The following is a 24,420-nucleotide window of genomic DNA, read 5'->3' as shown; positions in this document are numbered from 1 at the left end:
CAGAGCAAATCTGGTGGCACATCTTTCGCCCCGCTGACATCACAAGCAGAATGCTGGTCACACTTGAATTGTGATGTCAAGGAACAAAGCTGGCAATTTTCGAGAAGGGGGGGCCAACTTGATAGGGAGATCACAAAACAGCAGCCAAAGGGAAAGGTGAGAAGGCAGCCATCGGATCCCAAGACATGGAGAGGGCTGGGGTGGGGCACGTGGGACTGATGGGGACCCTCCCGACAGCTAGTGAAGTGAGACCAGGGCAAGGCCCCTGCACCTGAACACCCAGGGGTTCTTTTCTCTCCCATCACAGGGCTGCCAAGCCTCTAGCCCTCCCTGACATGCAGAAGGTTTCACGTAAGTACTTGTGCCCACTTTCCCTTACATTGATGGGACTTCTTTCCGCCATCCGCTTGCTTGACCAAGATCTGTTGCAGGAGTTAGGGCTGGGACATGGAGAACACGAGCCCCATGTTATGCCTCCCATGTTAGCTGACTGATGACACAGTCTCTGTACCCCATGGGGAGACAGCCGCTTCTATGGAAAGGACTGGCCCTCAGAGGCCCCTCAACTCCTGCTGTGGCTTCTTCATGGTTCTCCTCCGTCTTCTCAGGGCCAGCCCAGGACCGCAACCCCATCCTGCAGCCCCCTGCCCAGACCTCAGGACCTCCCCAAACCCAGCTCCTAATGAGTAACAGCAGTCTCGGCCCCTTCGAGGACCAAGTCCTCTGTCCCATTTGCCTGGAGGTGTTCCGCAACCCGGTCACCACCGCCTGCGGGCACAACTTCTGCATGACCTGCCTCCAAGGCTTCTGGGACCACCAGGCCACCGAGGGCGAGACACTCTACTGCCCCCAGTGCCGGGAGAGCTTCCCCTCCAGACCGCGCCTCTGCAAGAACGTCATCCTGGAGGAGATGGTGACCTGCTTCACCCAGGCCAAGGGCCACACCTTGGGATCCTCTCGGATCCTGGCGGGGCCCCAGGACGTGCCCTGCGACTTCTGTGCTCCGCAGAAGCTCAAGTCGGTCAAGTCCTGTCTGCAGTGCATGGCCTCCCTGTGCGAGAAGCACCTGCGCAGCCACTTCGAAGACCAGGCGTTCCAGGACCACTCACTGCTGGAGCCCGTGTGGGACCTCAAGAGCCGCCTGTGCCGCAAGCACCGCCAGCTACGGCAGCTGTACTGCCGCACGGAAGGCTGCTGCGTGTGCGGGGCCTGCCTGCTGGAGGAGCACAAAAACCACGACACCATCCCCCTGGAGGAGGAGCGTGCCCGCAAGGAGGTGAGGCGGGAGGGGAGGAGCCAGGGCCTTGCTGCCCACCGGCTGACATTGACCCAGCGTGAGTCTTTTTTTTTTTTTTTTAAGATTTTGGGGTGCCTGTGTGGCTCAGTTGGTTAGGCGACTGCCTTCGACTCGGGTCATGATCCTGGAGTCCTAGGATCGAGTCCCACATCAGGCTCCCTGCTTGGCAGGGAGTCTGCTTCTCCCACTGACCTCTCTCCTCTCGCGCTCTCTCTCAAATAAATAAATAAAATCTTTAAAAAAAAAAGATTTTATTTATTTGACGGAGAGACACAGCGAGAGAGGGAACACAAGCAGGGGGAGCAGGAGAGGGAGAAGCAGGCTTCCCGCTGAGCAGGGAGCCTGATGCGAGGCTCGATCCCATGACCCCGGGATAATGACCTGAGCCAAAGGCAGATGCTTAACGACTGAGCCACCCAGGAGCCCCAGAGTGTGAAAGCCTTTCCTAAGCTGGGGGCACACCCATCCGTGGAGGGTAGTTATGAGACCATCCAAGTGACAGCCATGGGGGCGGGTGCGCAGGGATGTGAGAAAGGGCTGGCAAGTTCAATGAACAAGGGTCCCAAGTTGTAGGTACGAGTTCTAGGGTTCGTTTTATTCTTGCACAGCAAAAGGGAAGCTGGAGAGAAAACATGTCATGTCAGGTGGAGCGAATCCCCTCCTTTTCTCTACTTTCAACTCTTGTTACATATATCTGCCCTGGTTTTTCGAGGGGAACGCATATTTCAGACATTCTACCATGTGTGCTCGGTAAGAGTGCTCTCCCCACGTAGCCACCAGGAACGGGAACGGGAACGGGCCACGGCCAGAGGCTCCGGCTGGGGTGGAAACCCATCCACCACCCTGTTGAGCTCAGCTGGCACTTCTTCCATAGCGAGACTTGGTCAGCAGCATGTGGACTTAGAGTCTGGCTTGAGCTGCTTATCTGGGGGTGCGCCAGCAACAGCTCACAGACAGGCACTCGGACCCGCACAGTTCTTCGTCTGCTGTAAACAACAAGGTGCCCGTTGCTGGAACAGGTAGAGACGGAAGGCTTCTCTGTAGAGGGACATGGGACACAGTGCGCGCTGGCTGGGCCAGGCAGCGCCAGCCCAGCGAGTTATCTCCGGGGCTCCGTATCTGCTATGTTCCTCCTCGACCCACTGCCACCTCTCAAGCCACTGCACACTCTACAGCCCCTCTCTATGACCTGAAACCCCGTGGTCATCACTGTTAGGGCAGAGAACCTGGGAGCCAGAGACCACGAGCAGAGGGTAGACCCTGGGCCACCGTCCCTTCAGCGCTGGTCTTTCTCTCTCGTGTAGGCATCTTCCGAATGTAAGAGGTGGAAGGGCTTCTCCGAGGCCACTTCCTGGAATCAGGGACCCTCTCCTCCCTCTCGCTCCCAGGTGGAGGTTCGGAAGGTCCAGGCCAATGTGGAAAACCAGATGCTGATCATCAACTCTGACAGCCAGAAGCACAGGGGGCAGGTGGCCTTTCTCTCGGTAAGCCTGGCCCACCCTCTCCCAGGCCGGGGCTTCCCGGCAGTGCCCTGCATCGGGCTCAAGGGCCCTCTCAGGGGTTGGAGTGGAGATCGTGGAGCCCAGCTGTCAGCAACAGGACGCCGAGGCAGGCTCCGGGCCAGAACACTCGGGGTACCCGGCTCCAGCTCCTAGATACCTCTCGACACTCCGTCCACCCCACCTCCCTGCAGAAACTGATCCAGACAACTCGTGAGGAGGTGAACACCTGCTTCTCAGAGATCATCCAGGAGGTCAAAAAACTGCAGATGAAGGTCTTGGATTTTGTGGAGAAAGAGGAGGCAGCGGCTCTGGGGAAGCTGGGCAGCTCTATCCAGCAGAGCCATAACCGGCTCCTGAAGCTGGAGGGGGACAGCATCTGGCTCCGCACCCTGCTCGCCAACAGGAGCGACCAGCAGTTTCTGCAGGTGAGCCCTCCACCCCCCCATCTCTGCCCCAGGCCCTGACACAGCCTCTGCTCCCCTCCTCCTCGCCACCTGCAGATGCCCCGGATCTGCCCAGACCTAGGATTAAGTGGTCAGCCTTTGGGGCAGCCTTTCTTCGTCCATTCTCTGGCCTCCAGGAGGCTCCCCATCCCAGGCCGAGCTTACACCAACTCGCCTGGCTGCTTCCTCCACCTGGGGCCCTCAGCCTTACCCTAACCTTCCTGCCTTCATTTTCCTGGAACAGAAGGGAGTGGACCCTGGGATTCCGAGTACCTGCCATGGTGTACGTTTCTCCAGACTCCCCCAGGTCAGGAAAGCAAACAAGTCCAGCATAATCCAGATAGCCTGGCATGAAATCCCTTTTCCTTCCCCAGCCCTGGCCTGGTCCCCAGCCCATTGCTGCTATAGGAGGGTAGCAGGCAGAGTTACTAAGCAGAGGTCTGGGTGACAGCAACCTTGTCTATGCGTGTGGCCCAGGGCTCCCCAGACTCCAGACTCAGCACTGACCTCCTTTCTTCAGCTGGGATCACGCGCCTGGGAGCAGATTTCTAACTTCTAGAGCTGTTGCTCACTGTGTCCAGCAGTGAGCCTCCCTCACACAGCAGCGGCCTCCCTCAACACACACATACACCAGGAAACATATGGCAAGGTTTTTCCCTAAGCAATTAAAAGCTCAAAAGAAATCCCCTTCCCATTGTTTTCTAATACACTTTGCTTAATGCACAAGGCCACAGTGGCCATGCTTTTGGCCAAGCCCTCATCTAAGACCTCATGACCAGCAGGGAGGGAGAGAGATGCCCAGGTTTGAAAATAAGCCATTTCTTCACCTGCCCCATGGTTCCGGGGACCACGGAGGCCCTAGCATAAGTGGGAGCTCCTGGCATCGGCCTGGGCGCTGGCTCACAGGTGGCCCTGGGGGCCGCTCCCTGCCTTCAGGAGTTCCCTAGGCTGAAGCAATTCCCTGCCTGCGTGGAACCCCTGATGGGAACCACCTGTGAGGAGAAGCAGACCTTCCTCCAGTTGCCAGAGACCCTGGAGGAGCTCCGGACTCGGCTGATGGACCTGGGCCTCAGCTTCATCAATCAGCTCCTCCTGAAGGGTCAGTACCGGGCAGCCCGGGCCACCGGACACTCACCCGCGTTCTGGGGGCGGACCGCCCCCCTGGGCAGTGTTTGGGGTTCCAGGCACTCGCAGAGAGCCCTGCCTGCCCCTGTGTGCCTTCCCCCAGGTGACGCAGCCTGCTGGAAGCCCACGTCTCTCTCTGGAAGAACGCTGGGCTGTAAGAGTGTCCTCAGCAAAGCCCCTCCATCCCCCCCCAGGCATTAAGATGAACTCCTACGAGGTGCTGCCCCCAGCTGTGGACAGGAAAACACTTCTCAAGTGTGAGTCCTCCGCAGTGGCATCCAGAATCGGGTGGGAAAGAAAGGAGCAGCCCCACTCCCACCCCGGGGTGGGGGGGGTTCGACTTCCCCAGCCCCACCTGCTTTCAGACCAGGGCTCCAGAGAGATGCCAGCCCTGGTTGCCCTGACCTCCCACTGGCGACTGGAGACCTCAGAAGAATTCAGCCTGCAACTCCAGGCCCTTGACCTTCCCTCAATCCCGCCCAGTCTCAGGTCCTCGGTCCCTGGGGCCGCTCACCCCAATTCCCTTCACGTCTCCTCCCGCAGGTTACTGCAACCTGAACTTTGACCCCACCACGGCCAGCGAAGAGCTGTTCCTGTTCAAGGAGACCCACTCGGTGCTGAACCTGGGCATCCTCCTGGAGCCCTTCGCCACGGGCGGCCCCTTCCCCGGCTTCAAGCAGTGGCCGCAGGTGCTGTGCTCGCGCGGCCTGTCCGAGGGCCGCCACTACTGGGAGGCCGACGTGTCCAACTCGTGGGTGTGCCTGGGCCTCACCTACCGCCGCAGCCCCCCGCTCGGCAGCCGCCCGCGCCGCAACATCGTCTACCTGCTGGGCCGCAACCCCTACTCGTGGTGCCTGGAGTGGGACTCGCTCAAGTTCTCCGTGTGGCACAACAACACGCAGACGGTGCTGCACGGCGGCTACCACCGCACGCTCGGCGTGGCGCTCGACTGCGGCGCCGGCTGCCTCTCCTTCTACTGCGTGGCGGGCGGCGTGAGCCTGCTCTACCGCTTCCTCGTCTCCTTCCTGGAGCCGCTCTACCCCGCGGTCATGGTCAGCAGCGGCGCCTCGGTGACGCTCAAGCAGCGCCGGGAGGCGGAGGCGTAGGCGGCGGTCAATAAAGCTGGACTGGAGCGCTGGCTGGGCCTGCGGAGCCGCGCGGGGCGCGGGGGTGGGGGTGGCCACGGGAGGTCCCGGCCCCCGGTGGAGGGGTGGGATGGGCGGCCAACCAGCCTCCCGACCCGCCGCCCGGGATGGCCTGGGAATCCCAGGAAACAGGCAGACCCCTCCGGTCCCGTAGCCCCTCTGAGCCAGGCTGGAGTTTCCCCTGGTGGCCTCCGGAGGGCGGATTCCTGACCCGGGTGCACAGTCTCCCCCACCGTGGTGACCACCTTCCTAACCCCCCATCAGAGGCCCCTGGCCTTCTCTCCAGCCTGGTCCTGGCTACTCAGCACTGGGGACCCAGGGATGTGTTCCCCAAGGCCAGGTGGCCTGAGTGGGCGGGGCTTGGGCGCCCTTGGGCGGGGCGGGGCTTGGAGCAGATGGCTTCTCTCTGCTCCTCCCCCGCAGGTGACCAGGCTGAGAGGAGCATCTAACATGGGAAGGGGGGGTTCCGTCCCAGCTGCTTAACTGGGGTTTGGGAGGCTAAGGCGAGGAGCCCAGGCTGAGCTCAGGCCCAGAGACAGGCAGAGGGCCTACTGACCGGAGCAGAGCGCCTCAGACAGCTGGTGTTTGCTAGTCCGGGCTCCGCTCTCCTCGAGCGGAGCACCGCTCAAAAGCAAAGGGGGCTGCTTGCGCATCCGGGCCTCCGGCATCCCAACTGCCCCGCTGCAGGTGCGAAGTCCCCCGCGAGGCTGGATCCCAGCCGGGTTCCTGCCTTGCGACCGTAGGAGCGCACCTGGGGACTCTGGGGAAGCCACCCCGGCATTTCCAGCCTCAACCAGCCGCTAGTTCCTTAAGGCTTCTCCTGCCAAGGCCCTCGGGTTAATGATTGACTCTGAAGAGGAAACGCTACAGATCCGGGAGAAAATCCCTTCGACAAGCTACGGTCCAGAACCAGCCCCAAGAGCGCCCCGCGCCACACCCGGCTGGGCCTGTTGGAAGAGAAATTAGTGACCCTAGTTTCCCATCAGGAGAGGTCATTTTGGCGCCAGGGCAGGGTCAGTCCCGAATGGGGTGCAGGGGGTACGCTCAAGGTCTCTGAGGGTGGGGCGGCCTTTGGCTCCTCTGAGCAAGCTGTGGTTTCTTGCCGACCGCCCTTTCTGGAGTCTCCACTCAGCACCAATTCCAATCACTCTTACCCCCATGAGCTATTCCCCGTGCTGATAGGCAGGAATGAAATGTAAACTTTTCCCAGTGTTCAGGAGACGTGTTTCACATCCACAGGCCTCCATCTTGCCTCCCCACCCTGCACCCCTGCAATCTTCATTCTTCCTCTGGCTGAGGTCAGGAAGGGCTGAAGAGGCGCCACGGGCGGGCCGTGTCTAGCTGCATGGATCTCCGAGTCTTTCCGCTACCCTTGCCAGCTCCTCCCGGGGTGCCCTGTGATGCCGGAACAGTCCTGACACCTTCCTGCACATGTTGGTGTCAAATCCACACCTGAGCTAAGGGAGTATTTGCTTTCCTAAAAAGCTCATCTGCAGTTCCTAGGCCACTAGGAATTCACGGTGATAGTCCTGGGTGGGGTGGGGGTCCTCAAATGCTTTTTAGTATTTCACGAAGCCCGATGGGAAAGCAGGCCTGCACATCAGGGAGGCTACCCAGCGAACCAAAATGTCAGCGTTTTCTGCTGGGGTCCTCCCAGTGCAAGACCAGCCAGTGCTCTTGGATAATCATGTCTGTCAACCCCACCCCTTCCCTTTCCCCCACTGCGGAGACACCAGGGAAGGCACTGTCCCTGCAACACCACCCACTCTTCTCATGACTTCCTGCTCCTGCCTTAGCACTCAAATATTTTTGTGTGTGTGTGAATCTGAACAAGCTGTAAACTAGTCTGTCACCAAGGATTATTTCGCTTTAAAAATGTCCATGTTGTTCTTTACAAAAAAGATGGTGTTCCTGTATTACTTGGGTAATTTTAAAATTAATCTTTTTTGCATTTTCTATAAAAGTGATGTTGCTTTTATTTAACACATGACGTCTACTATATGCCAGCCACTGCTGATGAAAAATGAAATGTTTGTGGCCAATATGAACCTCATAACCCTATAAACAGGTATGAATTATCCCCATTTTATGGATAAGGAAACTGAGAAGAGGTTAAGTGACGTGTCTAAGGTCATAAAGGTATATAATTGAGCCGATTCAACTCTGGGCTGTCTTTTTTTAGCTATTATGCTACACCACCTCTCCTATTCTGCATTTGCTCTAGAAAACTTACCAATATTGTACTTTCAAAATGCAAAAAGTTAAGCAAAATGCAAAAATGACTTTTTCACTGACTGTATAACATTACATCTATATTCTACAAATTCTACAACCTATAGCTTTGGTGTGTGTATGTTTGCTTAATATCTGCACCCAACATGGGGCTCAAACTCACAACTCCGGGATCAAGAGTTGTAGGATTTTCCAACTGAGCCAGCCAGGTACCCCTCCTATGGCTTTGTTTTGTCTTTAATTCCTGATTCCCACTGGAGATGGGTGGCGAGTGGCAACCGAGCCAAAGCCACAGATGTTACTTCCTCCATGTTACTCCCAAGTTTGACCCAAACTCAGAAGGCTCAAGGTAGGGGCCAAAGGATCTTGGTAGCAGCCATGGTTTCCACCCATCTCATCATGCCATCCCACAGTCGGAGGGGAGAATGGAAGCAGGACCAGGTAGCAGGAACCTAGGGAAGAAGGCTGAATCCTGCCCTCTCCCAAGGGATGGTGTGTTCAAGCTGGGGAGAGAAGGGAGAGGATGCCGGTGGGAGCCTGGCATATGGTGGGCACCTGGCGGCTGTCAGGAACATCCCACTTAAGAGAGCATCAGCTCAACTCTGCACTTTACCTGTGAGGAAGGCTCCTGGTGGTGCGTGGACCAGATCCCACCAGCAAAGGAGAGGCGGGCTGTTTCTAGCCTGCCCTGCCTCAGTCCCACCCTGACTCCACCCCCCAGCTCCAGGCCACAAACATCAGTCTTTAGCTCTCATGGGCTTCATTACCAACACTATACTATCCTATCCTCCAAAGGGTCTTCCCTCCTGGACTTTGCTCATGCTGACCCTACTGCCTAAAACACTCTTCCATCATCAACCACTCAAGTGGGACACTTGTCATGCACTCCCATGTGGAGCTTAAGACAGCTAAGATGCTCTGTGTTCTAAGAAGCCAGTCTTGAACACCCCTCCCTAAGCCAAGTGGTGTTCCCGCCTCTCTGTTCTCATAACATGCTCCGCATGTGTTCCTCCTGGCATCTACTTGTGTCCTGTGAGAATTGTCCATCGGATAGAGGGGCGGGCTGGATATTTCATGTCTCCAGTGCTAAATGCATGCCTACCAGAGAGCAGGTCCCTAACGAATGTTGACACAAGGACTGAAGAAGACTTTCTAGAGGTTGGAGGGTGGAGGGGCCACCCAGATCCTTTCCAGGGTCAGGTCGGGTTTGGTGTGAGTGGCCTGGCATAGCTGCCCAACGACTTCCTTCTCCTCCCTTTGCCATCCTTTTGCTAAGTTAAATCTGCACATGCCCTGCATCCAGGAGGGAGCAAAGGACCTTCCCATTCCTCCATTTGCTTCCACTTTTGACCTCCCCTTTAGCATGAAGATTCTTTGAGGCTGAGGATCCTCCAGCAGATGTGTGAAGGGAGAAACACCTCTCTCAGCCTCTTTTTCCTGATCAGCAAAATGGCATGGATAGGCATACCATTCATATTTGCTAAAAATTATATGACTCCCGGGCACCTGGGTGGCTCAGTGGGTTAAGCCGCTGCCTTCGGCTCAGGTCATGATCTCAGGGTCCTGGGATCGAGTCCCGCATCAGGCTCTCTGCTCAGCAGGGAGCCTGCTTCCTCCTCTCTCTCTCTCTGCCTGCCTCTCTGCCTACTTGTAATCTCTCTCAGTCAAATAAATAAATAAAATCTTTAAAAAAAAAGATTATATGACTCCCTGTGCTTCTCAAACCAGGAAGCTGGGAAACATGCATTTGGGGCAGGACTGGGATGAGGATGAAGCAAGTGAGGCATTCATCTCAGACACAGAATTTAAGAAAGGGCCCTAAGGGGCACCTGAGTAGCTCAGTCAGTTAAGCATCTGCCTTTGGCTCAGGTCATGATCCTCTAGTCCTGGGATCGAGTCCTGCATCGAGCCCTGCTTCAGGGTCCCTGCTCCCTGCTTAGTGGGAAGTCTGCTTCTCCCTTTTCCTTCCCCTGTTCATTCTCTCTCTATCTCAATCTCTCTCTCAAATAAATAAAATATTTTTTAAAAGAAGAGTACTAAATGAGAAAAATATGCAGCCAAGAATACCTTATCCAGCTAGAATGTCATTGGAAATAGAAGAAGTGATTAAAAGTTCCCAGGACTAACAGAAACTAAAAGAATTTGTGATCACCAAACCTGCCCTACAACAAATATTGAAAGGGGTCCTCTAAGCAAAGAGAGAGCCCAAAAGTAACATTGGCCAGAAAGGAATAGAGGCAATATACAGTAACAGTCACCTTACAGGCAATACAATGGCACAAAATTCACATCTTTCAATAGTTGTCCTAAATGCAAATGGGCTAAATGCCCCAATCAAAAGATACAAGGTATCAGATTACATAAAAAAGCAAGACCCAGAGCACCTGGGTGGCTCAGTGGGTTGAAGCCTCTGCCTTCAGCTCAGGTCATGATTCCAGGGTCCTGGGATCGAGCCCCACATCGAACCCCGCATCTGGCTCTCTGCTCAGTGGGGAGCCTGCTTCCTCCTCTCTCTCTGCCTGCTTCTATGCCTACTTGTGATCTCTGTCTGTCAAATAAATAAAATAAAATCTTTTTAAAAAAAAAGCAAGACCCATCGATATGCTCTCTGCGGATACTTATTTTAGACTCAAAGACACCTCCAGATTGAAAGAAGGGAGTGGAAAACCATTTATCATGCTGTGGACATCAAAAGAAACCTGGGGTGGCAATCCCTTTATCAGACAAATTAGATTTTAAACCAAAGACTATAAAAGAGGTGAGGAAGGACACTATATCATACTTGAAGGGTTTATCCAACAAGAAGATCTAAAAAGTGTAAATATTTATGCCTCTAATAGGGGAGCAGCCAATGATATAAGCCCATTAATAGCAAAATCAAAGAAACACATCAATAATAATACAATAATAGCAGGGGACTTTAACACACACACCCTCACTAAAATGGACAGATCATCTAAGCAAATGATCAACAAGGAAGTAAGGGCTTTAAATGAGACACTGGACCAGATGGACTTCACAGATATATCCAGAACATTCCATCCCAAAGCAACAGAACACACATTCTTTTCTAGTGCACAAGGAACATTCTCCAAAATAGATCACATCCTGGGTCACAAATCAGTTCTCAACTGGTACCAAAATATGGGGATCATTCCCTGCATATTTTCAGACCACACTGTTTTGAAATGTGAACTCAATCACAAGAGGAAAGTTGGAAAGAATTCAAATATATGGAGGCTAAAGAACATCCTACTAAAGAATGAATGGATCAACGAGGAAATTAAAGAAGAATTTTAAAAATTCATGGAAACAAATGAAAATGAAAACACAACTGTTCAAAATCTTTGGGATGCAGCAAAAGCAGTCCTAAGAGGGAAGTATATAGCAATACAAGCCTTTCTCAAGAAACAAGAAAGGTCTAAAATACCCAACCTAACTTTATACCTAAAGGAGCTGGAGAAAGAACAGCAAATGAAGCCTAAACGCAGGAGAAGAGAACAAGGAGCAGAGCAGAAATCAATAAAATAGAAACCAAAAGAACAGGGGCACCTGGGTGGGTCATTTGTTAAGCGTCTGCCTTCAATTCAGGTCATGATCCCGGCATGCTAGAATCAAGCCCCACATCAGGCTCCCTGCTCAGTGGGTAGCCTGCTTCTCCCTCTCCAGCTACCCCCTGCTTGTGTTCCCTCTCTCACTGTCTCTCTCTGTAAATAAATAAATAAAATCATGAAACAAAACTAAAAGAAATCCAAAGAACAGTAGAACAGATCAATGAAACTAGGAGCTGGTTCTTTGAAAGAATTAATAAGACTTATCAAAAAGAAAAGAGAAAGGACCCAAATAAATAAAATCATAAATGAATGAGGAGAAATCACAAACAACACCAAAAAAAATACAAACAATTATAAGAACATATTAAGAACAACTATAGGCCAACAAATTAGGCAATATAGAAGAAATGGATGCATTCCTAGAGACACAGAAACTACCAAAACTGAACAAGGAAGAAGTAGAAAACCTGAACAGACCCATAGCAACCAAGAAAATTGAAGCAGTAATCAAAAGTCTGCCAACTAGAGCCCAGGGCCATATGGCTTCCCAGGGGAATTCAACCAAACATTTAAAGAATTAATACCTATTTATCTGAAGTTGTTTTCAAATATATATGATGAAAAACTTCCAAACTCTCTTTCTTGAGGCCAGCATTACCTTGATCCCAAAGCCAGACAAAGACCCCACCAAAAAGGAGAATAACTGACCAATATCCCTGATGAACATGGATGCAAAAATTCTCACCAAAATATTAGCCAATAGGATCCAACAGTACATTAAAAGGATTATTCACCACAACCAACTGGGATTTATTCCTGGGCTGCAAGTTTGGTTCAATATCGACAGTATCAATGTGATACACTACATTAGTAAAAGAAAGGACAAGAACCATATTATCCTCTCAATAGATCCAGAAAAAGCATTAGACAACGTACAACATCTTTTTTTGATTAAAACTCTTCACAGTATAGGGATAGAGGGTACATACCTCAATATCATAAAAGCCATCTATGAAAAATCCACAGTGAACATCATTCTCAATGGGGAAAAACTGAGAGCTTTTCCCCTAAGGTCAGGAACAAAGCGAGGACGTCCACTATCACCACTGCTGTTCAACACAGTACTAGAAGTCCTAGCCTCAGCAATCAGACATCAAAAAGAAATAAAACGCATCTGAATTAGCAAAGAAGAAGCCAAACCATCAGTCTTTGCAGATGATATGATACTTAATGTGGAAAACCCAAAAGACTCCATCTCAAAACTGCTAGAATTCATACAAGAATTCAGAAAAGTGGCAGGATATAAAATCAATGCACAGAAATCAGTTGCATTTCTATGCAACAGTGAGACAGAAGAAAGAGAAATTAAGGAGTCAATCCTATTTACAATGGCACCCAAAACCGTAAGATACCTAGGAATAAATCTAACCAAAGAGGCAAAGAATCTGTACTCAGAAAACTACAGAATATTCATGAAAGAAATTGAGGAAGACACAAAGAAATGGAAAAACGTTCCATGCTCATGAATTGGAAGAACAAATATTGTTAAAATGTTCATGCTACCTAGAGCAATCTACACATTTAAAATGCAATCCTTATCAAAATACCATCCACTTTTTCCATAGAAAGAGAACAAATAATCCTAAACTTCGTATGGTACCAGAAAAGACCCTGAATAGCCAGAGGAATGTTGAAAAAGAAAAACAAAGCTGGTGGCATTTCAATTTCAGACTTCAAGCTCTATTACAAACCTGTAATCATCAAAACAGTATGGTACTGGCACAAAACAGACACACTGATTAATGGAACAGAATAGAGAACCCAGAAATGGACCCTCACCTCTATGGTTAACTAATCTTTGACAAAGTAGGGAAGAATATCCAATGGAACAAAGACAGTCTCTTCAACAAATGGTGTTGGGAACATTGGACAGTCCCATGCAGAAGAATGAAACTGGACCATTTTCTTACACCACACACAATAATAGACTCAAAATGATGAAAGACCGGAATGTGAGACAGCGATCCATCCAAATCCTTGAGTAGAACACAAACAGTACCCTCTGTGACCTCAGCCACAGCAACTTCTACCTAGACACATCGCCAAAGGCAAGGGAAGCAAGGGCAAAAATGAACTATTGGAACTTCATCAAGATAAAAAGCTTTTATACAACAAAGGAAACAGTCAACAAAACCAAAAGATAACCAACAGAATGGGAGAAGGTATTTGCAAATGACATATCAGATAAAGGGCTAGTATCCAAATCTATAAAGAACTTACAAACTCAACACCCAAGGAAGAAATAATCCAACTAAGAAATAGACAGAAGACATGAACAGACATTTCTGCAAATAAGACATCCAGATGGCCCATAGATACATGAAAAGTGCTTCACATCGCTCGGCTTCAGAAAAATACAAATCAAAACCACAGAGATACCACCTCACACCAGTCAGAATGACTAAAATTAACAAGTTAGGAAATGACAGATGTTGGTGAGGATGCAGAGAAAGGGGAACCTTCCTACACTGTTGGTGTTTAAGTGTGGTGGAATGCAAGCTGGTGCAGCCACTCTGGAAAACAGTATGGAGATTCCTCAAAAAGTTGAGCTATCCTATGACCCAGCAATTGCACTATTAGGTATTTATCCCAAAGATACAAATGTAGTGATCTGAAGGGGCATGTGCACCCCAATGTTTATAGCAACAATGTCCATGATAGCCAAGCTATGGAAAGAACCCAGATATCCATTGGCAGATGAATGAATAAAGATGTGGTATATATATATACAATGAAATATTATGGAGCCATCAAAAAATTAACTCTTGCATTTGCAATGACATGGATGGAACTAGAGGGTATTATGCTAAGCAAAATAAGTCAATCAGGAAAAACGATTATCATATGATCTCCCTGATCTGTGGAATTTGAGACAGACAAGGCAGAGGATCATAGAGGAAGAGAGGAAAAGATGAACCAAGATGAAACCAGAGAGGGAGGCAAACCATAACAAACTCGTACTCTCAGGAAACACACTGACAGTTGCTGGAGTGGAGGGTTGGGGTGGCTGGGCGACGGACATGGGGGAGGGTACGTGTTACAGTGAGCACCGTGTATTGTCTAAGACTGACGAATCATAGATCTGTACCCGTGAAGCAAATAATACATGATATGTTAATAATTTAAAAAGATTGCAGCATTAAAAAGGGCTCCAAAAGTCTCAGTAATCAAGATAAATGTTATAATGCAATATTTTACAAAATCAAAACTAATGCAAAAATCCACGGTGGGCAGAATATCAAAATAGTACATAAAGCGCAGGTCTGACCCAGCACTTGTACTACTTGCTTTGTAACCCCTCAGACTAAGACTGACCCTGATTCTGCTGACATTTTATTCATGAAACCAGGTGACTCCATTGGCCATAGTTTGTTGATCTGGTTTTCTAGAATTATTGCATTAAATTATTTGCCTTGAGGGGCGCCTGGGTGGCTCAGTGGGTTTGGCGGCTGCCTTCGGCTCAGGTCATGATCTCAGGGTCCTGGGATTGAGTCCCGCATCGGGCTCTCTGCTCAGCAGGGAGCCTGCTTCCCTCTCTCTCTCTCTCTGCCTGCCTCTCCATCTACTTGTGATTTCTCTCTGTCAAAATAAATAAATAAAATCTTTTTAAAAAAATAAATAAATTATTTGCCTTGATTACTGAATTTTCTTGGTATCCCGTAAATTTGGCACTCCTGGCAAGTGCTTCATTCCCCACACCCTAGATGGGCATGTTGCATATCTGGAATTGAGTAGCTGGACCAGGGGTAGGCATCAAGGATGTCAAACATCCTGCAGGGCTCAGAATAGCCACCCCCAAACACCCCTGTTGTTAGTAGGATATGTATGTGCCCAGATACTTCAAATGAAGAAAAGTTAAACAACATTCATTTAACTGCTCACCCTTGCCAAAATAAATAATAATCAAACCGTCAGAAGCCCAGGGGCACACTTTAAAAGGCTTTTGGTTCCCTGCCAAGTGTTTCTGAACGCTGACTCTTCCTGGTTTACAACTAGATTCTTCCTGCCTGGAGGATATGTGGCTTAGTGCTTTTGCGTTTCACACGTAGTTGGGAGAGGACATCAGTGGTTAGATTTCTGCCCAGTTTGCTCCAGTGTTCCACAAATGTCTTCTGAATGGCTCTGTGGGCTAGTCACAGGGTTCCCCATGTGGGCTGCGGTGGGAATCAAGATAGACTGAGTCCCCACCCCAGTGCAGCTCAGGGAGTGGAGGAGGAGAGACCCTAAGATCAGTCACAAGGGGTGAATGTGTCTAGCCACACTCTTCAAGGGAATAGATGACCAAGGAGCCATCCCACGCCAAGTATCAGCAAACTGTGGCCTGTGGCCCATTACCCATTGCTGTATAGCTTGCAAGCTAAGAATGGTTCTTATTTTTTTCTTCTTTTAAGATTTTCTTTATTTGACAGAGAAAGACATAGCAACAGAGAGAACACAAGCAGGGGGTTGGGAGAGGGAGAAGCAGACCTCCCACTGAGCAGGGAGCCCGATGCGGGGCTCGATCCCAGGACCCGGGGATCATGACCTGAGCCAAAGGCAGATACTTAAAGACTGAGCCACCCAGGAGCCCCAAGGTTCTTACAGCTTTTAAAAATTTTGAAAAAAATAAAAAATAAAAATAAATAAATAAATAAAATAAAAATTTTGTTTATTCATTTGTCAGAGAGAGTGAGAGTGCACAAGCATGGGGAGCAGCAGGCAGAAGGAGAGGCAGGCTCCCGGCTGAGCAGGGAGCCCAACGGGGGACTAGATCCCAGGACCCTGGGTTCACGACCTGAGCTGAAGGCAGATGCCCAACCGACTGAGTCACCTAGGCGTCCCCAGGTTCTTACATTTTTTAGTGGGGAAAAGAAATCAAAAGAAGACTATTTTGTAACACATCAAAGTTACACAATGTTCAGATTTCAGTGTCCATAAATAAAGTTTTATTGGAACACAGCCATGCTCGTTTGTTTACATATTGTGTATAGCTGCTTTTGCTCACAATGGCAGAGTTGCAACAGAGGCTGTCTTGCAAAACCTTAAATATCTACCATTTGGCCCTTGACAGATAAAATGTGCCAACTCCTGATTTAAATCAATATAAATGCACAACAGTGCAAAGGTCAAAGAGGAGAGGTAGATGTGCTAGGAGAAATAACCATGGAAACCAGCCCCACCAGGGAAATAAGGGATGTCTTCCTGAAGGAGGTGATGTTTGAGCCATGATGTGAAATAATAGAAGTTTCCAGGCAAAAGGGATCAGGACAGTCCTCCATGCAAGGAGGCCAGGAGAGGAAAAACCCCTGCAGCTGGGCGCACATGGCAAGCAGAGAAGGCCAATGTGGCTGGAGGCAGTGAGTGAGGAAGAGAGATTTGAGGCTGAAAGGGCGAGCAAGGGCCAGGCTTTGAGGGTCTTGTGACCATACCAGGAGCTCATCTTCATCCAGCAAGTCCTAGAAAGCCATCGTAGAGTCTTAAGCAGGGTGAGAAATCAGGCAAGATCAGACTTACTTTGTAGAAATATCAGTGCAGCTATAGTGTTGAACAGGAATTTGAGGTCTCAGATGGACAACAACGGTCCAGGGCTGGTCATGGTGGAGATGAGGGCAGGCGGCTAGAAGAGAGAAATACTAGGAAGTAAAGTGAGCAGGACTTGGTTATGGATTAGATATGGGACATGAGAGAGACCAAAGGTCGTGGAAGGTCAAGGAAGGTTATGGGATGCTGATACTGCCATTTACTGAAACAGATTCCAGAAGAAGGACCCGGTTTGGCTGTGGTGTGGGGGAGGGGCAGTGGAGGACAGCATCCACAGCGAACACTGGTTGATGTTGGGTTTGGGTGCCTTTGAGGCACACAAGAGAGGGTGGCAGGTTTGATATCTGGAACGCGGGCTCATCAGTATGCAGGTGGTGGCTGGAGCCACAGGCGTGGCGCAAAAGAGGACAGGGTGAAGGTCAGAGTCTGTGGAACTCTGCCATTCATAAAGGTCAAGGGTAGGGCGCTTGGTTGGCTCAGTAGGTTAAGGGACTTCAGCTCAGGTCATAATCCTGGAGTCCTGGGATTGAGTCCCACATAGGGACTGAGCTCCCTGCTCAGTGGGGAGTCTGTTTCTCCCTCCGACCCTCCCCCTCTCTTGCTCTTTCTGTCTCTCTGTCTCTCTCAAATAAATAAATAAAAATTTTAAAAACCCCACAAAGGTCAAGGGTAAACAGCAAGTGTGGCAAGAGAAGTGGCAGGAAACCCAGGCAAGAACGATGTCCTGTAAGCCAAGGAAAGAACAAATTTCAAGGAGGGAGGGGTCAGTGGGGCCAGAGGCTTTAGGTGAGGACAAAACATGTCCTTCAGATGTGGTGACCCAGGAATAACCAGAAGGGGTAGAAATTCAGCTTTTGAGGACAGAGGAAGGAGGGGAGTTCTGGAAGCACTTTCATATCCAGTTGGGCCGTAGAGGGGGCTGGAGCAGGCGCTGGAGGGGAATAGGAATGGACAGAGGATAGACCTTTGGTTTTGTTTCATTTTAAGAGAGACCAGAACTCATTTAAACACCAGTCTTGCACAGTAACCTATATGAGTGATGATTCAGAACTCCTCTGGGTAGATTTACACCCAGCAGGAACTTTAGACTTAGCGAGAAACGCTAAAACCCCCACGGTTCCCAAGGGAAGGAGACTCAGTGCAGAAGAAGGCAGGCCAGGAGCCCCAGGGAAGATGTCTCAGTGGAGGTGGGCCTGGGGCTGCACCCTGAGGATGGGTGACTCCATCAGGCCACAAATGCATCTTGGGCAACCGTACTGGGTTGAATAGTGCCCCCCAAAACTCATGCCCACCTGGAACCTCAAAATGTGACCTGATTTGGAAACAGGGTCTTTGTAGACATAATTAGTTCAGATGAGGTTATATTGGAGTAGGGTGGGCTCTAATCCAATAACCAGTGTCTTTATAAGAAAACAGAGTCACAGAGGTATCCAGACACAAAGAGAAGATGGAGGGAGAAATTGGGATGATCCTGCCACAAGCCAAGGAGCGCCAGCAGCCCCCAGAAGCCAGGAGACAGGTGTGCAATGGATTCTCCCTCAGAGCTCCAGAGAGAACCAACCCTGCCCACAACTTGATCTCAGACTTCCAGCCTTTAGAACTGTGAGAGAATATGTTTCTGTTGCCTTAGCCCCCCAGTCCGTGGTCCTTTCCTTTGTGGAAGCCCCAGGAAGCCAACACAGCACCTGTTGACGGCTATGTGTTGGGTGCTCTGCCAGATGCTGGAGATACCAAAGCTGGCCATCCCCGAGGTGGTCCTGGCTCTGGAAGCTGTGACCTCAGGGACCACCATGGATAACTCTCTAGAAGAGGTGGCACGTGGCTTCTGTCCTAATAAACCGTGGGAGTTTCCACGGTAGTGGGCTAGCACGGGCGTGAAAACAGGGGCATGATCAAACGTCGGTCAGGACCAGAGCAAAAGAAGGGAAGGGACCAGCAGGGGACTAGGCGGCCGGCAGAAACCTGACCTTGATTCTTCAGTGCCCTGGGCACCGTGGAGAGAGGTCCTTCAGGGAATGGCATGATCCAGTTTGCCTGATCGAGGCTGAGTGGGAGTGAGAAAGCAGGTCTTGGAGGTGGAGTGAGGACATGAGCAGAGGAAATAAGGGAGGGCAGGAATGCACGCGCGGTGGGGTAGATGAGAGGTGAGCGCAACGGGTGAGCTATCAGCGCGTGGGCTGGAGGGGTTGGGAAATCGGTATGTGTCCAGAGCCCTGCCCAGGTGTGGGTGGAGTGGTTCAGGAACCCAATGCCAGGGAAGGCTTTTAGGTATAGCCCCTGAAAAAGGTGGGTGATTTGGGAAGATGAATCTGGCAGTCCAGGCAGGGAGGCTAAGTGGAGAGGTCCTGTTGAGGTTCAGGGTCTGCGCTGCATAGGTCTGATGTGGCACCAGCCGGGTAAGACAGACGAGCAAGACGGGAAAGAGCAGTCAGTGGAATTAATGTGAGGATGGAGGTGAAGGGAAGGGAGGGAAGCCGGGACCACTTCACAGAACAGAAGTGGGGCCCAGTCTGAAAAGGAAGATGGCAAGGGTGCTGTGGGGACAGGCTGAGTTGGGGTGACAGAAAATCACAAGGAGAGGGGCCTGGAGCTCTGGAGAAGGGGGGCCTAGGCTGGAGGAGAGAGTCTGGTTAAGAGGCAGGAAGGAGAAATCAGGAGAAGGAATTAGGGACACAAGATGAAAGGGTGACCCCAGAGCCAAGGGAGCCCCCTTCCAACACCCCCCTCCCAGGCTAGGAGAGAGCAAAGTGGTTATTTGGAAAGAGCGCAGTGTCCAGGCCATAGTTCTAGAAGTGACTGACTGCCTGATTTATGACCATTGCCCCTGAACTCAGGCCAGGACTAAGCACAGGGACAATCCCAAATCAGGGGTTATGAGGTAACCCTGTGGTTTCTCTTGTCCTATTTCCCAGCCCAGCCCCAGCATAAGGCAATGTGCTGCTTCCGAGTGGGAGAGAGTAGGACACCTACGCCACCACCCCCCGGGAGGTGGGCGCTGGGGCAGAGGGGAGGGTAGAAGCAGTGGGTGCCCAACATCGCTGCCAGCATCTATGGCCAGCTCCAGGACAGGCCGTGCCCATCAGATCTGAATTCACGGGGTCTTCGGGCAAATGGCCAGCTAGATAGACCTCTGCGGCTGGCCGACAAGCTGCCACACGCCCTGGGCAGAGTAGGGCAAACAGGCAGAAGAGTGAAGAAGAGAAAGAATGGAGAAGCAGCCCCAGTGCTGGTGGAGAGGGAAAGGGACTGTAAACAAGAAGGCATTGAGGGGTCCAGCCACCAGTAGCGTCCAGGACAGCCCAGACAGGTTGCCCCCATGGTTTCAGCAGGGACAAAGCCAGGGACAGCACAGGGTCACAGCCAGAAGCCAAGAGCCAGGGAGAGGGGCAGAGAGACCAGGATCCCATCCTCCAACTTTTAAGTACTTAAAAAATATATTTTTAAAAGTTTTATTTATTTATTTGACAGAGAGAGGGAGAGATCACAAGTAGGCAGAGAGGCAGGCAGTGAGAGAGAGGGAGAAGAAGGCTCCCCGCTGAGCAGAGAGCCCAATGTGGGGCTCGTTCCTAGGACCCTGAGATCATGACGTGAGCGGAAGGCAGAGGCTTAACCTGCTGCTGCCCCTCGGAACAATCTGTTACTTAAACTGTAACCCCTGGAGGATTTTCCTAGTTACGAAGCACATTTAGATATGGCCTTAAGAAATACATATACTGGCAACGGGTCTTTGGGGAGAAGGACGATGTATGACTGTGAAGCTGGGCATCTGGGGATGCCCGGCCCGCCGCCCGCTTCAGGGAAGCCGAGCACCCGGGAACGCCCGGTCAGCTCAGGGTGGAACGAAAACCGCCTGCTTCCCTTTTTCATTGTCGCTCCTTTCTCTTCCCAGAAGCTGCCCGTCCGTAGTTAGAGGAGTCCTTTGAATGTGCTTGGTTAACTATACACTTGATCCTCCTCCTTGCTTGCCTGCAAGACGTGACTAACGTTTGACCTTCATTGGTCCTTCTGTTGGCTCTTGTTTCTTTCTATCCAATAAAAGTGAGACTGTGGAGTTGCTCGTGGCTGCAGTCCTTTTCGACTGTTGTCCCCTGCTCCCAGTCTCTTGCAGCTGACTTGTTTGTGCCTAATTCTTCTCCCGTCGCCGGTTGGAAGCGGCATTAACCCCCTGAGCCACCCAGGCGCCCCAATAGTTAAAATATTTTTAAAGAATCCCAGACTGTGGGGGCGCTTGGGTGGCTCAGTGGGTTAAGCCTCTGCCTTCAGCTCAGGTCATGATCTCAGGGTCCTGGGATGGAGTCCTGAATCAGGCTCTCTGCTCAGCAGGGAGCCTGCTTCCTCCTCTCTCTCTGCCTGCCTCTCTGCCTACTTGTCATCTCTCTCTGTCAAATAAATAAACAAACAAACAAAAAAAGAATCCCAGACTGTGGGCTTAGGGTGCTAAGACCCAGGAATGGGGGCATTACTTGGATGGGCAATAGTTCATCCATTCCTTCACTTCAGCCAGTGAGCCAGGACCTGGACAGCACTCCATATGTGTTGATCCTTCTCGTAGCTATTATAATCCTGCATTACAAACTGTGCGAAGTGCTTCCTGATCATCCAGGAAGAAAGCTCCTAAACCTTAGTGGGAGACAATGTAGCACTCAGAGGGATTAATGCCTCAACCCATAGGGCCTGAGAGGCCTTCTTGGAGGAAGAGGTTACAAAGTAGACACCTGAAGACCAATGAGGGGCCAATCAGATGAAGACAAGGCTTCTCGAGACAGTGTTCCAGGGAAAGGGAACAGCCACACGCGTCCAGAGATCTCAGAGGATCTGGCCAACCAGCAACAGAATACAGTGGTGGCTGATACCTCTCCTGACATATGGTGATTGTGCTAGTAAGTATGAATTACTTACTATGAATTCCTGAAAATTTATGTTCTCGCGCACATGCCTCCCTCTCTCTTTGCGCAGATGCCCCAGTTCCTTGATCTGTAGGACGGTGACCCTTCCAACTCTGTGTCCCTAGTCACTCACATAGTGACAGCTGTCCATAGTCCCTCACGAAATGGGACGTGATGCTAGGCTGTGCACTTAGACTAGCACTTAGGGGACAGAATCAGAGAGGAAGGCTGGGGAAGGATAGAGAGAATGTCTCCGCCAGACCCTGACTTGGAGCTCTGTGGCCACGGTGACCATGCTCCAGCCTGCTGGGAACTGCACCCTCCAGAAGCACTCACGGTCCAGGAAGGTGGAGGGAGTGTTCCCACAGCTCTATCAATTTTATCTCGATGAAGCAGAGGTCAAAGTTAAACATGGAGCTCCCCAGAGAACAGTGAGATCCTGGAAAAAAAAGGGTGGGAACTTCTAGGAAGTCCCCGGGTATTAAGTCCCTGGATCCCGAGAGTACCCAAGGATGGGGGGGACGGCTGCATTTGGTCTGTTCTGAGTACCCAGGAGCAGGGACTGCCACTCACAGGACTAAGCCAGGCTGAAGTGGGGGAGAGGGATGCTGAGATGGTGCAGACCCTGGAGAAGGATCCCTTCTGTACCCCATACACGCCTGAGACCATCCCTAGAGGACCATGGATGCACTTTAATGGATCCCATTCCCTCCTCGCAATGTTTGTATACATGGAAACTCAGGCTAAGGCAAATGTCCCTTTGTGTAAGGGCCAACCCCAGCACAGAGACCATTGGCAAGAAATGAGACATAGTCACGGAGATGACTTGATGTCTAAGATGTACCTTACAACTAATGTAAATATCTCCGACATAATTCACCCAAGACTTAAGCCATCCTACTGGGTGTGAAGTGGTATCTCACTGTGGTTTGGTTTGCTTGTTTTTTTTAAAGATTTTATTTATTTATTTATTTATTTGACAGACAGAGATTACAAGTAGGCAGAGAGGCAATCAGAGAGAGGAGGAAGCAGGCTCCCTGTTGAGCAGAGACCCTGATGCAGGGCTCCATCCCAGGACCCTGGGATCATGACTTGAGCCAAAGGCAGAGGCTTTAACCCACTCAGCCACCCAGGCACCCCTCTCATTGTGGTTTTGATTTGCATTTCCTTGATATCTAATGATGTTGAACATTTTTTTTTTTTTTAAGCAGACTCTTCATCCAGAATGGAACAAAGCAACGCTTGAACTCACAACTCTGAGATCAAGACCCCAGCCGATAGGGCATCTGGATGGCTTAGTGGGTTAAAGCCTCTGCCTTTGGCTCAGGTCATGATCCCAGGACCCTGGCATCAGGCTCTCTGCTCAGCAGGGAGCCTGCTTCCCTCTCTCTCTCTGCCTGCTGCTCTGCGTACTTAAAAAAAAAAATAGAAAGACCCCAGCTGAAATCAAGAGTCCAGCACTTGACTGAACCATCCAGGGACCCCGAGCTTCTTTTCTTGTGCTTATTGGCCATTTATATGTCTCCTTTGGAGAAATGTCTGCTCAGATCCTTTACCCATTTTCAAATGGGCTTATTTGCCTTTCTGTTGTTGAACTGTAGGAGTTCCTTGTATATTCTCGATTCAAGTTATCTGATACAAAATTTGCTAATATTTTGTCCCTTTCTGAGTATTATCTTTTCACTTTCTTGATGGTGTTTTGGCACATGAAAGTTTTTAATTCGAGTGTCACTGGTGTTCGGTGTCCTATCTAAGAATCCATTGCCTTGTTCAAGGTCATCAAGATTTACTCACATGTTTTCTTCTAAAAGTTTTATTGTTTTAGTTATGACCTTCCCCCCTCTTTGTCATAGTGCGCGACAGAGTCCAGGCTCATCCTTTTGCGTGCAGATTTTCCGTTGTTCCAGCACCATTTGCTGAAAAGACCATTCTTTCCACCCTGGGTTGTCTCAACACCCTTGTGGAAAAACAGCTGATCAGAAATACAAGGATTTATTCTGAATTCTTTTCCATTTGATCTATAAGTTTATCCTTATGCCAGTACCACACTGTCCTTTTTAAAGTTTATTTATTTTTAGTAATCTCCGCACCCAACCTGGGGCTTGAACCCTCACTCCCAGATCAAAAGTCTCGTGCTTTTCCGACCAAGTCAGAAGACACCCCAGTACCACACTGTCTCGATGACCATAACTTTGCAATAACTGAAAAAGCTTTAAATAATGCATTTTAAGGGCTGGCTAGGTGGAGAAGATGGAAAAGGGCCTGCAGGTCTGAGCGGTGCCTGCGAAGGTGGTGGGCGTCCTCTGACCCGCCCCCAGGGTCTGGGGGGTAACCCTCTTGGCGCGCCTGGCCCGCCCCAGATGCCAGAGTTGTTCTGGGTGTGGCCCTCAAGCTCCAGCTTTCAGTGGAAGGACCACTAGGGCCTAAAGCCGACAAAGAACGGGTCCCCCACCGTGGCCTCCCACCCGACTCCGCTGGGAGGTAGAGCCCCTTAATCACACGCTTTCTCCTCCCCCCTCCGGGAGCCCTTGCCCGCGCAGGAGAAACGATATGCTAATGACATGCAAATGAATCCGCCGAGCCGGCGTCTGCAGCCCGGCGGCCCGCCACTCGGACCACTGGACCGGGCTGAGATGAGGGGTGCCAGCCCTGGCCC

At 50.6% G+C, this 24,420-nt stretch overlaps 1 protein-coding gene across 1 annotated transcript; it reads left to right on the top strand.

The window, feature by feature from the left end:
- Positions 1–493: 493 nt before the first annotated feature.
- Positions 494–5,473, top strand: LOC122907534 (E3 ubiquitin-protein ligase TRIM47-like). Its single transcript, XM_044250340.1, has 7 exons — positions 494–1,276; positions 2,686–2,781; positions 2,991–3,224; positions 3,487–3,549; positions 4,179–4,341; positions 4,562–4,624; positions 4,911–5,473. The coding sequence occupies exons 1-7, from the start codon at positions 494–496 to the stop codon at positions 5,471–5,473; spliced, it is 1,965 nt and encodes a 654-aa protein (XP_044106275.1).
- The last annotated feature ends 18,947 nt before the right edge of the window (positions 5,474–24,420 follow it).

Source organism: Neovison vison, chromosome 5 (assembly GCF_020171115.1).
Source record: "Neovison vison isolate M4711 chromosome 5, ASM_NN_V1, whole genome shotgun sequence".
NCBI lineage: Eukaryota > Metazoa > Chordata > Mammalia > Carnivora > Mustelidae > Neogale > Neogale vison.
The sequence above is the reverse complement of the archived record's forward strand: the minus strand, read 5'-3'. Positions and strand labels throughout refer to the sequence as shown.

What these genes read in the sequence shown, in the direction of transcription:
- LOC122907534 (XM_044250340.1), top strand. Translation starts at nt 494, where the DNA reads ATGACACAGTCTCTGTACCCCATGGGGAGACAGCCGCTTCTATGGAAA. An exon ending in AGGAGCGTGCCCGCAAGGAG is followed by an intron (nt 1,277 to 2,685) that starts GTGAGGCGGGAG and finishes TCTCGCTCCCAG; the next exon opens with GTGGAGGTTCGGAAGGTCCA. An exon ending in GGCAGGTGGCCTTTCTCTCG is followed by an intron (nt 2,782 to 2,990) that starts GTAAGCCTGGCC and finishes ACCTCCCTGCAG; the next exon opens with AAACTGATCCAGACAACTCG.